Below are 14,562 nucleotides of genomic sequence, written 5' to 3' on the forward strand. Positions count from 1 at the left end.
CATGACCATCATGAGACAGTTGTGGAGTAAGTCCAAGCCTTCGTTCTGCTGGTCATCGTTCGGGGCCCAGTACTCGGACGTCTTTGCCGCGTTGTATGTCCTGCCGTGGATCTTTCGGTAGGCGAAAATGCTCTCACTTAACGAGTCGGTGGAAGAAGGGCTACAGAAGACAATCGGATGATTAGCACGATCTAATTTGAGAACAAGAGAGAATCATTCTTGCCTGGGGCCAGTCAAGGAAGAGTCCTGGTCGCTATCATCGCGGAGATCCTCCTCCTACAAACCCCACAGCTTTCAGTAAGGGAGGAGACCATTTTCACTGGTGATAGAGACATACAGCGGCAATTGGTTCTTGTGTCTCAGCTGGGGAATGTGCGGTCGGCGACCGTGCCGTTGGAGACTGGGCCGGCTCCGGCGACGGTCCCGACATCTTTCGGATGTAATTAGAGCTCCAGGCCAAAACGAGACGGCGGCGATGTGTGTGACAAAAAGTGTGAATATGGCCCGGACAACAACAGGGCTCGCAACTCGCAAAGGCGGCACGTAGGATAATTTTTAATCGACGAAGCAAGCCATGAAGCGGGCCGCTCCGCTTGCAGCGGATGCTGTGCCTTCAACTAATTGCCGTGTGTGGCATTGACAGCGGCTGGCCCGGCGTTCTATGCCTGATAGAAGCATGGGTTGATGCCGGGACGCTGCCACGGACATTCGAACTGCAGGCGGTTTACAGCCGGATGTGTGCTAGAACATCAGTAGCCACCTTGGCTGTCGCTGGGGTCATGTCCAATCATTGCGTTAGGCATTGCCGAGATACGTGGGCCACCGTGGGATTTTCGCGGATCAGCGCGGAGGACTCCTCTGTTCTCATACTGCATCGTATGCACCTTGGATAGCCCCGGTCAAATCAACGTGGCAAAGCTCCATAATAGAACGGCCTACGAAATCAAGCTTCCCGCGAGGATTGACCTGGCTTACACATGATCACGAGACAAGCTTCCTTATCAAGTTCCTGGTAGAAACGGATGACCGACGGTGAAAAGAATTTAAACGAGAAACTTGAATATATCATGATGTTGTTTGCAATATTTTTCGCAAAAGGACTTCGTATCTTCAATACATCACAAATATCCCGACGAGTGCCTATCGACCACCATTATCCTCCACTTAAGACCTGTGGCGTGACTTTATGATGTCGGCAGCCTTAAGCATATGAGTTAGTACCAAAAACACTAATAAGGCTGAAGACTCCGACCTTTTCGGCGACTGCGTACACTGTGGCACATATATGCGCCCCTGGGATAAGGGGCTGAATGGAAGAATCTGCCACACTGAGACCTGTGACCCCATATACCAGTAACTCCGCGCTGACCACACCGCCGAGATGTCTCGGCATCATTGGGCAAGTTCCTGAGATATGAGCGGTTGAAGAGCTGGTAGAAGAGCGTGCCTGTGCTTGCAGCTGTGCGTCGGTGGTAATGTTGACGCCAGGTGACTGCTCTACTGGCCCAAGAGTCTGCATGCTTGTGGTTTGATGGAAACGGCGGACGAATCTGATGTTCTCGGCCTGAATGGCAGCATCTATGGGGTTTGTGAAGGTACCGTAATCAACAATTGGGTCGGCGTAAATGTCGTTCGGGTCAAGAAGAATAGTCCCTCTACTAACCTCCTTGGTGAGAAGCATATGCACAGAGCCTCCTGCGAGGATTGGCAGCTCGAGCACCGCGTTGTCCAGTCGCGCCATAGAAGCCGCAAGTATTTCCCTCTGAGCCTCGTAACCTGCAATCTGTTCAGCAGTATAGTTAACCGGGAGATACTGTTTTGCATCTTGTGATCGATATGTCGTAACGATTTTCTGCCACCCATCTGGGCTGACGAGCTTTAGGGGAATTAAGCCTGCCGCGTTTCCTGTTGTCTGTGACATTGGACCTATGGAAGGTTAGATATGTCACTCTTAAATTCATTTTACTCCCTACCTAATCTATGTTCCTGCCATTCTTTCTGCGCCCAAGCCAAGAAAGTCGCATTGGCCATTGAATCAGTAGGATTGGGGAGAACGTCGGTTGTATCTAGAGATAGGTCAGCTACCTTGCACACTATTCCATTCCGTTATAAAGTTTTCAATCCTTGCATTTGAATGAGACGCCTGCAACAGGATGGTCTTGCAAATTGCTGCCGACTCCTGGCAAGTCGACTAGAACATCAATACCGGCGGCTTGAAGCAGACCTGCGGGACCGATCCCACTTCGTTGCAGAACTTGAGGGCTATGTAAAGTGCCTGCTGTAATGATGACCTCTTTTTTTGCTTTCATGGTCATGGTCCTGTCATTGTTGTTCCCGCGTTCCTGAATTTGAATACCTGTGGCATGTTTATTGCCGTTGAATAGCACCTTGTTGACTCTGAATCCGGTTAAGACTTCGAGATTCGATCGCTCCTTAATAGGATCATAGTATCCTGTTCGAGCATATGACCTGGTAATTGTCGTGTTGTCGACAGCGCTCTGCCGCAGTAAGTACGTATAAACGCTCTACTGCTTGTTAAGAGCTTACCGTGTACCAAAATACGCCAAAGGCATTACCGTCTGTTGAAAATTAGCAAAGAGGTAACACAGAAATTCGGCCCCTTACCAGCTCCATCTAATTGTGGTATGCATCCCGTCTCTACAAGCCCTTGATGTTGAATTTCTGATGTTGCAGTCTGTTAGTAGAACCAAAATAAAGATACAAGGGAGTAGACACGTACTGACTCCTGGCCACTGAAAGGGAGCATAGCTCACATGAATTGGACCGTCTAATCCATAAGCGCTCTCGTTCCACGTAATATTGAACTCCTCCTGAAGAGTTGGTGAAGGTGCCTGGAACATGGTGCTTCTGACAAAATACGGAAGTAGACCGTTCCACCCCCAGCCGCTGTTATTCAGCCGTTCCCAATTATCATAGTCATCGGCAGCACCACGATTTAGCATCATGCCGTTAATAGTAGATCCTAAGTACCGGAAATCTGTCAGTGCTCAAGGCGCTCAGGCCCAACCCTGAGGGAGAGAACTCACCTCCACCAATAACACAAGCGGCGTAGACTGACTGGCGCGAGCCACCCAATCCTGTCTGAGGAACTGAGGTCAAGTTATACATGTCCTTCCTCGGGTAGCTGGTTGCACTCTGTGGCTGTAAGACCTTCACGTCATCGTCAAAATAGCCATATTCGACGACCAACACGGTTGCTGTTATGGGAATTAGAAGTTACTCTACTAAATTTAAGTTTAGTTACATACAATCCGGGTCTTCAGACAGCCTGTTGGCTACTACCAAACCTGACTGACCACCGCCAACAACAATATAATCATATGCCTCAGTGACCTGACGAGATGTGATCTCCCGCTCCTTGAACTCGCGCTGGAACTGGGGATAGCCATTGACTATCGAGAAGAAGCAAATAATGCTGATGAGTGTCGTAATCTGGGCGCCTGTATGGCCGAGCATATTGGAAGTGTATTGGGCAATGCACAAATAAGTTAGAATGTGTAAACCTGGGTAGAGAAAGAGATCGTGGGATCTTATCAGGCTAGCACACCGTTGCCCAGATTCCGGTTTCGCAACCGCTTCTCATGCAAAAACATAGGAGTCATATTCTTACGTTTGCCAACACCATGTACATATTGGAACAATCGTGAGATATGGCCAAGCGCTGGCGCCAAGTGCTCTTCATACAACGTCACGAATGGGAGACCGTGAGGACGCGAGGTTGCCCATTATTCTAACCAAAAGAAGACTCGCCGTGATCGAAAGGGTCGTCCACCGGCAATCAGTACTACATTCCCGCATCGATATCCGACCTATAGCTCCAGCGTGACGGCCACTTAGTCGAGGTGTAACCATCGTATCTCATTTTACCCGCGTGGGCACGTGTCGAAGAAGTATTCTCTATGCGGAGAACGGCTGGGTTTGGAGAACATCAGAGGGCTGCATATCTGCATATTTCGGGGCTTGTCGTTCTGGTAGCCAATCGGGTGTAGTTAACCTTTGTGTGGTTACAGCATTCACCCATATTGATAGTTCTCTGGGCGGGCCTTTACATTTAGTTGCGTCTTACACTATGTGTCGCTGAAGACAATCCTGCGGTTGAGATATGCATGTCCGGAGGTTGCTACCCTATGCTGACGTGATGAACAAAATGTTGTCGTTCAATTCGTCCAGCCAGCCTTGTGTTACTCATCAAATAGCCTTTTAAAAATATTCTCTTGTAAAACTATCACAGCAGACAAGTCCAGCAACCACCCTAGCAAGGTGCCCGACGAAATAATGATACCATTTTTCAGCTAAATTCGCTGGGAAACTGAACTAGGCAAGTGGTGGACGACCTAACAGCCCGCCTTGTAGCGAAAGTACATCAACATCCATTAAAGCTTCCTTGTTGACTACAAGTGTTTATTGCCATTTGATTACTAGACTTGTTAGTGTCAGAAAGTAGAATAATACCCAGAATTCTACTAAGTCACATTGGAATAGTTTCTCTAGTGCCGTTGTGAACGATCTCGATCTAAAGAAGATTGCTGGATAGAAGTATGATTTTATATACCACTTAGGATTTATCTATCTTAACAGCATAAGAAGTCGATGCCTCGACTCGGTTATGGACCACTAGATGTGTCTTGTAGAGAATGGTGGCATTCAAAGCCAAACAGTCAGTTTCAGAAATAAACTCCATGATCATCTCCCCAGCCACTGTCACCGCCATGGTATTCATGACTACTTCCATGGTGCTTCCCATGGGACCGTCGGCCAGAATGATGGTAGTCGCGGCCGTAGCCGCGCCGATAATCGCTATCGACATGGTGTCGAGATGGTCGGGAGTGATACTGCCACTCGCATGCGCCAGAGTGATCTCTGACCTTGCTTGGAGTGCAGCCCATATTGTCTAAGGGTTGATTGAGTTGGTTTATTCGTGAAAATTGTTGAGCTTTGTAATCGTTCTTCTCGAGGTTTGAGTTTCGGGATAGATTCGGATTTGAAGCGCAGGATTTGGGGCCATCTTTATACTTGTCGACCAGTTATTGACATTTTAAGCTGTAACAATGTTGCGTCGTCAGAAGTGAATATTCTCTCGATCGTTGACTTGTCAGAAGGTTTCAAGATAGTACCTGGCTGCCTGTTACCGCCTTCCCGGTGAAGGGCTGCGCAATGACCTGTTACTAGTCAATAGACGGGTCATTCACGACTCGCTAGCTATCAAACTACAATGAGAGAATCACCCATGGAATCTTTCATGTTACCATAACGTAGAAACCCTACAAACTTCTTGAGCATTAATCTCTCACAAGAATTAGAACTCTACTGGCATTTAGGTTGAACTTAACTTACGTGGAATTACGCCTCATGGCCTATGGCATTGATAACGAACATTAAGCATGCCATCTCACAGTTCCTGTTTTGCGATGTGGCAATGACCTGATAAAGACGAAATGGTGCGTGGGGGATGCACTGAGTCAATGAATGGGTAACTGTAAGGTCAGTTGATGAACACGGACTCACTAGAGAACGATAATCGATAAATGGAAACTCGTTGACTGGTTTATCCGTCTTTAGATTCAACATCGTGGGAATTAGCACGACGATGATCCACCAGGCAATAAGACACTTGACTTCACTTCAACGAGATGAACAAAGTCAGAGCTGATTGGCCTGACACAACAATTCACTCGATAAATCTTCATAAGTTGCTCATGATTATCATGTATGTTCAAGCTGCCGTATGATAGCTTGAACCTCTTCCTCATCGACTTCCGATCCAGAGCTTCTGGTCAAACATGAGGAATGAAACCAGAGCCTGTGATCTTCTCCAACGCTCCGCGCCAGGAGTCTTATGTTCTGGCTCCGAACTCCTCCGCCAACTATGATTTCTATTCTGCCTTTTGCTGCGGTGATAATCTCCTTCACGGTGTCAATGTTGTCTGGTGCTCTCCCCGGGCCTCCAGATGTGAGGATAGCATCGAATCCGCAGGCTATGACATCTTCCAATGCCTCTTTCCATGGCTTGATACTGCTTGAGGTGCTTCCAATTATATCGTCGAAGGCCCTGTGAAAAACACAGCGATATGGCCTTGCTTGCTGCACCATGGCCTTATTGCGCTCAATATCCACGGTCATACCTCCAGCCTGCGATGCCTTGAGAATGCCAAATACGAAACCATCTCCCCGGTCGACGCTCAAATGCTTGCTTTCTGTAAAACATGATAGATCCTCTTTCATTAGCGTGAATTCTTGGTCCGAGTAAACGAAGTCTGGCTCAGGGGCGCTCGGCGGTCCTCGCGGTCGGATCATTATTCTGAGTGGTACACTTGACGATGCGAAGGCTTCAAGGTCCGCTAACCTTGTGGGCGTGAGACCGCCTTCTGCATATGATCCAGATGCATTGTATTCAATGCGACTTGCACCGAGACGAATAGCTGCGTGGGCCGACGACGGCGAGAACACTGGTACCTCGAGCGGTTTTGCCATTAGAAGAAATGACGAGACGAAGGTCTCTGAGAGTGTTGAAATCCTTGTGCACGCGCGTTTAGATCCCAAAAAATCATCAACCCTGGTTTGAGTTGTGAAAGCGTAGTATCCGAGTTCACTGTTTGATTAGATCACAAAGCTTGTGTGTGGTGTTGAACAGGAAGCCAGATGAGGCAGTTCGTTGGCGGCTTAGTCATCGTAGATCATCAACATCCACCCTGAGTGACTGTCAAGCTGGAAATTTTTTGGCAGGACCTCGAGATAGATGCCATTACTGGCACGTGGTGATATTAATGGACTTCGGGGAACAGTGTAAAATTTAATCTGTGCAGGTGAATCGAGTTGCTACTGTACATGCGATCTTTTTTTACTGGTTTCTTTCTCCATCCCTGAAATGCATAACACCAGCGATTTCTCTTTGCTGCAAACCTGCAATAATAATCTCAACTTCGACCTAACACCCGTACGTTATCATGACCTCCTCCAATATTCGTGTGAATGATATGATTTAAACAATCGATACGAGGCGATGTACCGCTTTTAGCTACATCGGATACTGAGCGTAGTCAGGGTATGGGTTATACTCTACGTTCGGAGCATAGCCGTACGGGTCCTCGTTGTAGTGCTTGGGCTCGTTGGAGCCATTGTACTCATTGTAGGGAGCCTGGGGATATGTAGTGTTGTAGGTCATGTCGTAGTAACCAGTGGCGCTGGTAGCGAGCTGATTGAAGGACGGCAGCGATACCTGGTAAGCTGGGGCATTCGCAACGGGAGCAGGCTCCTGGTCCTCCTCCGAATCGGAGGATCTTGGCGACGGAGTTGAGCTGGAACCGGAACCGGAACTAGAACCGGAGCCACCTGAGTCAAAGGACTGCAGGAGACGGCGACGAGTCATCTTCTGCTGCTGTCGCTCCTCGGCTGGAAACACGTGAGCAAGAGAGCAAATTTTGTGCGTGGCTAATGATCAGATGAACTTACGGTCCTGCTTGGCGATGTACGCCTCAGTGAGTCGTCGGGCCTTGGGAGAGAACTTGCGGTTGACCGCGTTCTGGAAGAAATGCTCAACTGAAGGGAGGGTCAGCAGTCGTAATAATGAAAAGAGGATAGATGGAGACCGGGGTGGAACATACAGAGCATGAGAGCAGTGTACTTGCGCTGAGCGTTGGGGCCCAGACGGGCTTGCATCTCTTTGGCGAGCTCCTTCCATGACTTCTCGGGATTCGCCTTGTCGGTACCTGCGCGCTTGGGAGATTGGGGGATGATCTGGAGCCAGAACATCCTCTCCTCTTTCTCGGTCCAGACCTTGCCACCCATTGTGATAGTACTTAGGTGGGAATGCTGGGCACCAGTGATGGAATAGTTCTGGGTTCAGAGGCAAAGAGCTTGGTGTTTGCTGGGGACAGGATAGAATGAAGACAAGTCGGAAAGAAAACACGTGAGGGAGTAGTTTTTCTAGGCAGAGTATTCACGGAGGATCAAGTCGGCCGATCCGTAGCGTTTTGTAGTGAATGGCAGAATGCACTGAGCAAGGAAAGAAAACAGTATGAGTGAATAATCTGATTCGAATTTCCTATTGTTTTCGAGCGTACGAAGACGGCTATTTAAATCAGACAGGTAGGCCAGCAAGTGGCCTCGTCTGAAGAACATCCTGTTGCCACGGCATAAGGTGCCAACAATGGCGACGACCTCGACCAGCTGTAATGGCGCTATCAACGCTATCTCGTCCGATGTCTTGAATAGCTACCTAGCAAGGTTGGTAGATCATCAATACGGAAGGACCTCTCCATAATTCCCCTCGGCAATGTGTTCTGTTGTTCAAACTAGCACATGAGCCTGTCCGATATCCTGGGTCATCAGGGACCAACTCCCGGAATGTCCAGACTCTCGAATGAGTTGGACTAGTCCAAAGAAGTGGAACTTCAGCAGTGACGCATCAAAGAGATGTAAGTCTTGATACAGGATGCGCTGTTATTAGTTGAGGCCACTTAAACCAGCTGAATATAGTAGCTAATGTGTCAGAGGATGTGACACAAAGTTATATAGTAATGCCAGTTCATACAACACTTCACTTGTATGTCAGATAGTTGAGCTGTCTAGAGTGCTTAAAGTTTAGAAAGTCTTAGAGATGATTCACTCAAAAAGACTCTTTGGCTCTGGCGGGGCATATCCCTGTTTAAGGAGATAAGGGCCAAGTCTCTGCTCTATCCTTGAAAACTTGAGATCAATTAGTGAAGTGTCATTACTGACTTTGTTAAGACTCACAATGCTCTTCTGATGCAGAGGAATGACACCATCCTGCACCCAAATACCCCAACTTCCCATCATGTTGGCCAACATCATGTCGGTGGAAAGTCTGTCGCCAACTATGGCTACCTGGTGTGGACTTGTCACGCCTGTCTCTGGGTGGTGGCGGAAATAGTCCATAATCTCAGCACCACAGCCAGGCTTCTTTGTTTGGTGAGGTAGCACCGTGACACCAGTCCCGTTCTCAACTTCTGTGGCCAACTTGCGGCTCGGATCATAGCTGAGGGCTCCTGATGTATTGGAGACAATGAGGAGCCGTCGACCAGGATACGCAGCCTTCAGGGCCTCAAATTTTGCCTTTGAGCCTGTTAGCTATGCTGTTATAACTCATAAAAGTCAAACATGATTGGAAAATTTGCAAATTCGACAAGTTAACACCCAATTCTCACCTTATAAGGCCCATAGACCTCGCTGGTCTCAGGATATGCGAAGCAGTCGTCTTTGTCTAATACCACTGCTCTGATGTCGACATCTCGTCCTTTTTGTTTGAAAGCCGAATCCAGAGGAATGGGTAGGTCATTAAAGGTAGCGATGGTGGCATGAGGGAGACATAACGATGGTCTGGAGAGAAGCTTGAACACATTCAGAGAGGCTGAAAGATTCAGATTCATGTTGGCGGTGGTTGTCACATCCAACTTGCCTTGCGAGATTCAAGATTATTGATGGCACAATCTATAAACTGAGCAGGATGACCCAACTACTGGGAGCACGTTTCTCCAGATCTCAGTGCGCCCAATGAAATTTTAGCGCTCATTTATAGTGGCTTTGAGACACTAGGCGCTAAATTTAGGGGAAAGCGCCTTGATCCGTGCCCGGGACGCGTTCAACGCGTCTAGCTCGAAAAGCTATCTGCCTTCCTAATTAATTTGCACCCTTTCAAGACATCTGTGCACACCTGTCTGAGGGACGGGATACCCGCACCCATCACAGAAAGTGTGTTCTTCATGATCATCCCGCCTTCACTCAACCAGATTAACCAGCAGTCATGAAGCGTCGGAGAGAAGTAGAGGAGGAGGAGGAGGCGGATGTGGAAGATGGGAAAAGGGCTAGAAGTACCCGAGCTCAGCGTCATCGCAAAGTGTTCCCCGACGAAATTGAGCTTCCTAAAAAGCCAACTCCTTCCAAACGGCGCCGAGCCTCGAAACCACCAGAACCTGAGAATTCCGTCGAGCATGTGGACGAAGAGATGCAGGAGCCTGTAAACAATGGCCCAGATACGACGCTGGAACCTCGGCCATCCTCAGAAGAGGATCAGGAGCCGGTGGCGCCAACCCCTACAAAACGACGACGAGGACGGCCACCGAAGAACGCTACGGCGTCGGCGCAAGCAAATGGCAAGGTCTCGACACCTTCAAAGTCGCGAATCAAGAATATTGAGACTCCAGTCAAGAAGATTGGCTTAAATGGGACCGACACTCCAAGTCGTCGCAATATCGCAGATCGATCAGCACGAAGGAAGAGTGCTAGGGCTCTGATCGATCGCGTAGTAACAGGAGGAGCAAGCGATGACGAAGGAGGCGACGATGATTTGGAGAGACAGATCTACGAATCAAGTGAATCGGACGATGAGGAGGAGCAAGGCAACGAGACAGACGAGGCCGTGGCAGCTACTCCGTCTAAGACACCTCGAGGACGGAAGAAGAGGGCCACTAGGAAAAAGTCACCAACTCCTCCTCGTGACCTGCCGGCGCATGAGATGTATTTTTACCAGAACAAGCCAGGGCTGACCAGAACGTCTAACAACACTCTTGCGTCGCTGGACTTGCTCACTCACGATGAGTATTTCTCTCTTCTGCGTGAGTACAAGGACCCTCATGCCGAGGACATTGAATTCCTCCAAGGCTTGCACGCTGAATCCTTTCCTCAATGGACTTTCGAGCTCGCCGAGGACTTTAGCATTTGTCTATACGGCTATGGATCGAAGCGTCCCTTACTCCATCGTTTTGCCAAGCACCTCTTCGCGCAGTCTGAAGACAAATCGCTGCACAAAATAGTTATCGTCAATGGCTATGTGAGAACGTTCTCTATTCGAGAAATGTTGACAACACTGGGCAATGCGATTGACCCTACCTACAAAGTCACGGCCGGAATACCAGTCGCTATGGTTAGGGATGTACTTTCTCTGCTCAAAGCGAGTGGTTCCACTCTGACGATCGTCCTAAACTCCGTTGACGCCTTGCCGCTACGGAAAGGTGGCGTACAGTCTATCCTGGCGCAACTCGCCTCGCATCCCCAAATACGTCTGATCTGCTCGGCCGACACGCCTGATTTCGCTTTGCTCTGGGATAGCGGTCTTCGATCGTCTTTCAACTTTGTCTTCCATGACTGTACCACGTTTGCGCCATTCAGCGCAGAAATTGAAGTCGTTGACGAAGTTCACGAGTTACTCGGCCGCAAGGCCCGACGCGTAGGGGGTAAAGACGGTGTCATCTTCGTATTGCGCAGTCTGCCTGAGAACGCCAAGAATCTGTTCCGGCTCCTGGTTAGCGAAGCTTTGATAACAATGGAAGACGATGGTGTAACGACAGGAGAAAGTGTCGGCGTCGAATATCGGATGTTGTACAATAAGGCGGTGGAGGAATTCATCTGCAGCTCTGAGATGGCTTTCAGAACACTGCTTAAGGAGTAAGCCTCTGCCGATTTACCAATTTCAAGCGTTTATTTGCTGACTTTTGCTATAGATTCCACGATCATCAAGTTATCACGAGCCGAAAAGACATACTAGGTACGGAGCTGTTGAGCCTCCCTTTCAGGAAGGAAGAATTAGAAGCCATCCTCGAGGATTTGATGTCATGAATTATGATAAGCATTAGCATTGCATTACAAGCGGAGTACTCATGGTCGACAAAAATATCAATGAGTAGCCACATAGATCAATCGAATCATATGATGTCCATATATTGTGAATGAATAGTCTGTTGACTGAAGAATGTTGTCCGATGGCATTTCGACGAATCTTTGAAAATAAAACTAGGTAACATCGTGTTAATATTTTTTTTGTTTTGGAATCATTGCAAAGCAAGACATGGCACTATCTTTTCAGGAGAGAAAAAAATAAACACTCATCTTTAGGCCTATCACACAAGTCGCGGTAAACCTGAAGTTCTAGAATTCACTGACTTGTTCATTCATTATCGTGTATTGAAGCTAAATCAAGTAACAACACATAGCCGGCAGCATCTAATGCACCACTTAGACCGCTCTGCATATCTATTACATGTATATACCAAACATAACGCCTACAGAGTATATATATCTCAGTCCAGCCCACCCTTTACCATGATTGTCCGTACGAGGCGAGTACTAAAGAAGACGATCATTCAGGTCATATCAACATACAGCCGTTATCTTCATGGCTGGACCAACAAGAACGCCGTCTAAATACCGAAACTTTTTACACATGTCCAGAGAACCACTGGCACCACGACGTTATCATTACCGCCTGTCAGCACCGCCTCCGTAAGGCTGGCCATCGAGGCGCAGACTCCTGTCTGCTGCATGGTCTTGGTGACACGCCACGCCGTGAGGCTCTCGCGCACGCCAGGTAAACCTCCAGCACCGGCCCCTGTAGGCGATGAAGTCATGGGCCATCCGCCAATCCTGAGCCAGACATTAGCAGCCATCAGACCGATGAAGACCGCTGTTGCAAACGCCACACTTCCTTCTATACTCTTGCCGCCGCCCCAAAGCCACTTCCGGACGCCCCACCGCCGCCCGATCAAAGACGCGGCTGCATCGCCGAGTCCAACACAGACTACGCCGGCTACCATGCTGACTTCGCGAGTGGGAACCTCCCATCCTTGTAAGAAGCCTGAACCAGTTCGCGGAAGCGAAGCTAGGCTCAACCACAAGGGGATCGCGCACCCAATCAAGAGGAAAATGTGGGATATGACAACTGGTCCACGCAAGTCTCTGCCGTCCACATAAGGTGTGAGGAATGCTGCAATGGGTTTCGAGAGAGGGGGAAGTTGACTCGCTCGAAGAAGATCAAGTAGGAGAAATACGGCGAGAATGAGAGATAATGCGAGTGCGGCGTAGGTTGGGTCGACGAACGTGGCTGGCAGGAACATAGCGACCATCATGAAATGAAAAATCTTACGACGGGTATCTACTTCGTAGATCGGCGATAACTGGAAGACAACCGCCAGACCAACGACGATAATGGCCAGCCAGTATGCGCTCAATACAAGTCGAGTGTTTGCTTCACCGAAGGCCGCATGTCGAAGATGTTGGACCCAACCGAGAGAGCATGAACTGTGATCTTCCAAATCGTAGCGAGGCGGTAGACAAACCCATCGCTCGAGATTTGCGTTGACCACTTGGAACCTGAACCAGGGGATGTCGCCAAACATATAGCCGAGAGCCCATCCTACAGGCTCTTTGCCATCTAGTGCGTATCGTTGGACATATACGCGAACGCCAATCAAGATGATGCCAATTACACACAGATAGACCCACGAGGCGTAAATCCATTTCCTCATGGTAGCCTGAGCTTGGGTCAGGGTAAAGAAAGAGCGAACGGAGGAAGAAGCCGATCTCTTACGTCGCCCTGACGGAGTATGCGTCTTAGATCGATTGGCGGGCTTGTTGCTGATCGGCAGGGTGAACCTGCGAGCCGGAGGCTTCGGATCTCCGCTACCTGTTATGTTGAACCTTACATCATTCTTCTCTGGTGATACTGGAACACTTTCAACCTTGCTGAGATAGCCACCGTCTATTCCATCCATGTGCGGCAACATCGACTCGAGAGTGGAGCTGAGCGGGATGTGGCCTTCTTCGTCTGTGCTCACGCCGGTCTCGCTGAGGGTCTCATCTGCAGCCGAGCCAAGCAGCTCGTACTTCATCTTCTTCATGGAGAAGATGTTCGCAATCATTCGAAAGACTGAGGTCTTTTTCTGAGGGGGTAATCGACGGAACCGCCATTTTGGGACCCTAGCCAAGGCAATTCCCCATCTAATTACCGGACCACAAAGTATGGTGACGCCCAAACCCCCGACCCAGAGAAGACTCTTTAAGATGACTACTTGTGGGGATTTGGCGAGAAGTAATATATTGATCAGTGCCACAGACAGCAGTTGCAGTTCTGCAGGCAATAGACTGGTGGTTGTGAGATGATGCAGTATGCGACATATTGTTTGATGTAGAGGATACAGCGCGACTAATACCTCCGGGTATTGGCTAGCATTGAGAGAAACTCTGACTGATTCGAGTCTAAGGGAGTTTTCACGTGCGATAAGTGGTGCCAGCGTCAACATCCAGTGAATTGGGTTATAGGCCTCGTAGAACCTAGTTGTCGGTATCAATGCACCTGGGATGCAGCATATGCTGAGGACTAGATTCGGAAGCAAGGCCTCAAATAAATTGACTGAGATCAGAAGGGACACAAGAATAGGTATCGTGGGAGGATAAAAGACTGGCGCAGGGTCGAATGAAGACGGAACTTTGATAGGGATCGGTGTCGAGGGCGCGCCTCGCCTATATGCCCATAGTATCAGGCGGAGAGGGTAGAGGAGCAAGAGTGTGGCAACCAGTGCGCCTTGAATGATGAGCTCCCTTCTCCAGTATATTATAGTTGGTTTGACACTTCGATTCGAGCCGACAAATCCACCCAAGCAAGCGAGGATGACCACTTCAGTCAACCGTCGAATGATCTCCCTCCTTCTCCGTATGTTCTCGGTGCGCTTCCCTTTCAGAGTTGAATCTTCTGAGGGATCGCGTTTCTTCTTTGTCGGGCTTGGCTCATGAAGGTCATCATCGAATACAACC

The 14,562-nt window shown here is 48.9% G+C and overlaps 4 protein-coding genes across 4 annotated transcripts; 1 reads left to right on the forward strand and 3 right to left on the reverse strand.

Annotated features, from left to right (window-relative positions):
* Window positions 1-2,658: 2,658 nt before the first annotated feature.
* On the reverse strand, window positions 2,659-3,477 carry UCRPA7_6938 (putative alcohol oxidase protein; the record flags this gene model as incomplete). The annotated part of the gene is made up of 4 exons (XM_007919473.1): window positions 2,659-2,682; window positions 2,775-2,983; window positions 3,048-3,218; window positions 3,270-3,477. 4 exons carry the CDS (start codon window positions 3,475-3,477, stop codon window positions 2,659-2,661), a joined length of 612 nt encoding a protein of 203 aa, XP_007917664.1.
* A 3,559-nt stretch (window positions 3,478-7,036) lies between these two features.
* UCRPA7_6939 (putative yhr100cp-like protein) lies at window positions 7,037-7,806 on the reverse strand (the record flags this gene model as incomplete). Its single annotated transcript, XM_007919474.1, has 3 exons — window positions 7,037-7,410; window positions 7,471-7,557; window positions 7,623-7,806. The coding sequence occupies 3 exons, from the start codon at window positions 7,804-7,806 to the stop codon at window positions 7,037-7,039; spliced, it is 645 nt and encodes a 214-aa protein (XP_007917665.1).
* A 751-nt stretch (window positions 7,807-8,557) lies between these two features.
* Window positions 8,558-9,407, reverse strand: UCRPA7_6940 (putative had superfamily phosphatase protein; the record flags this gene model as incomplete). The annotated part of the gene is made up of 3 exons (XM_007919475.1): window positions 8,558-8,593; window positions 8,740-9,093; window positions 9,186-9,407. The coding sequence occupies 3 exons, from the start codon at window positions 9,405-9,407 to the stop codon at window positions 8,558-8,560; spliced, it is 612 nt and encodes a 203-aa protein (XP_007917666.1).
* A 374-nt stretch (window positions 9,408-9,781) lies between these two features.
* UCRPA7_6941 (putative origin recognition complex subunit 2 protein) lies at window positions 9,782-11,425 on the forward strand (the record flags this gene model as incomplete). The annotated part of the gene is made up of 1 exon (XM_007919476.1): window positions 9,782-11,425. The coding sequence occupies one exon, from the start codon at window positions 9,782-9,784 to the stop codon at window positions 11,423-11,425; it is 1,644 nt and encodes a 547-aa protein (XP_007917667.1).
* Window positions 11,426-14,562: the final 3,137 nt, after the last annotated feature.

The sequence above is a fragment of the Phaeoacremonium minimum genome (assembly GCF_000392275.1).
Source record: "Phaeoacremonium minimum UCRPA7 unplaced genomic scaffold PA7_03_scaffold_496, whole genome shotgun sequence".
NCBI classification, from domain to species: domain Eukaryota; kingdom Fungi; phylum Ascomycota; class Sordariomycetes; order Togniniales; family Togniniaceae; genus Phaeoacremonium; species Phaeoacremonium minimum.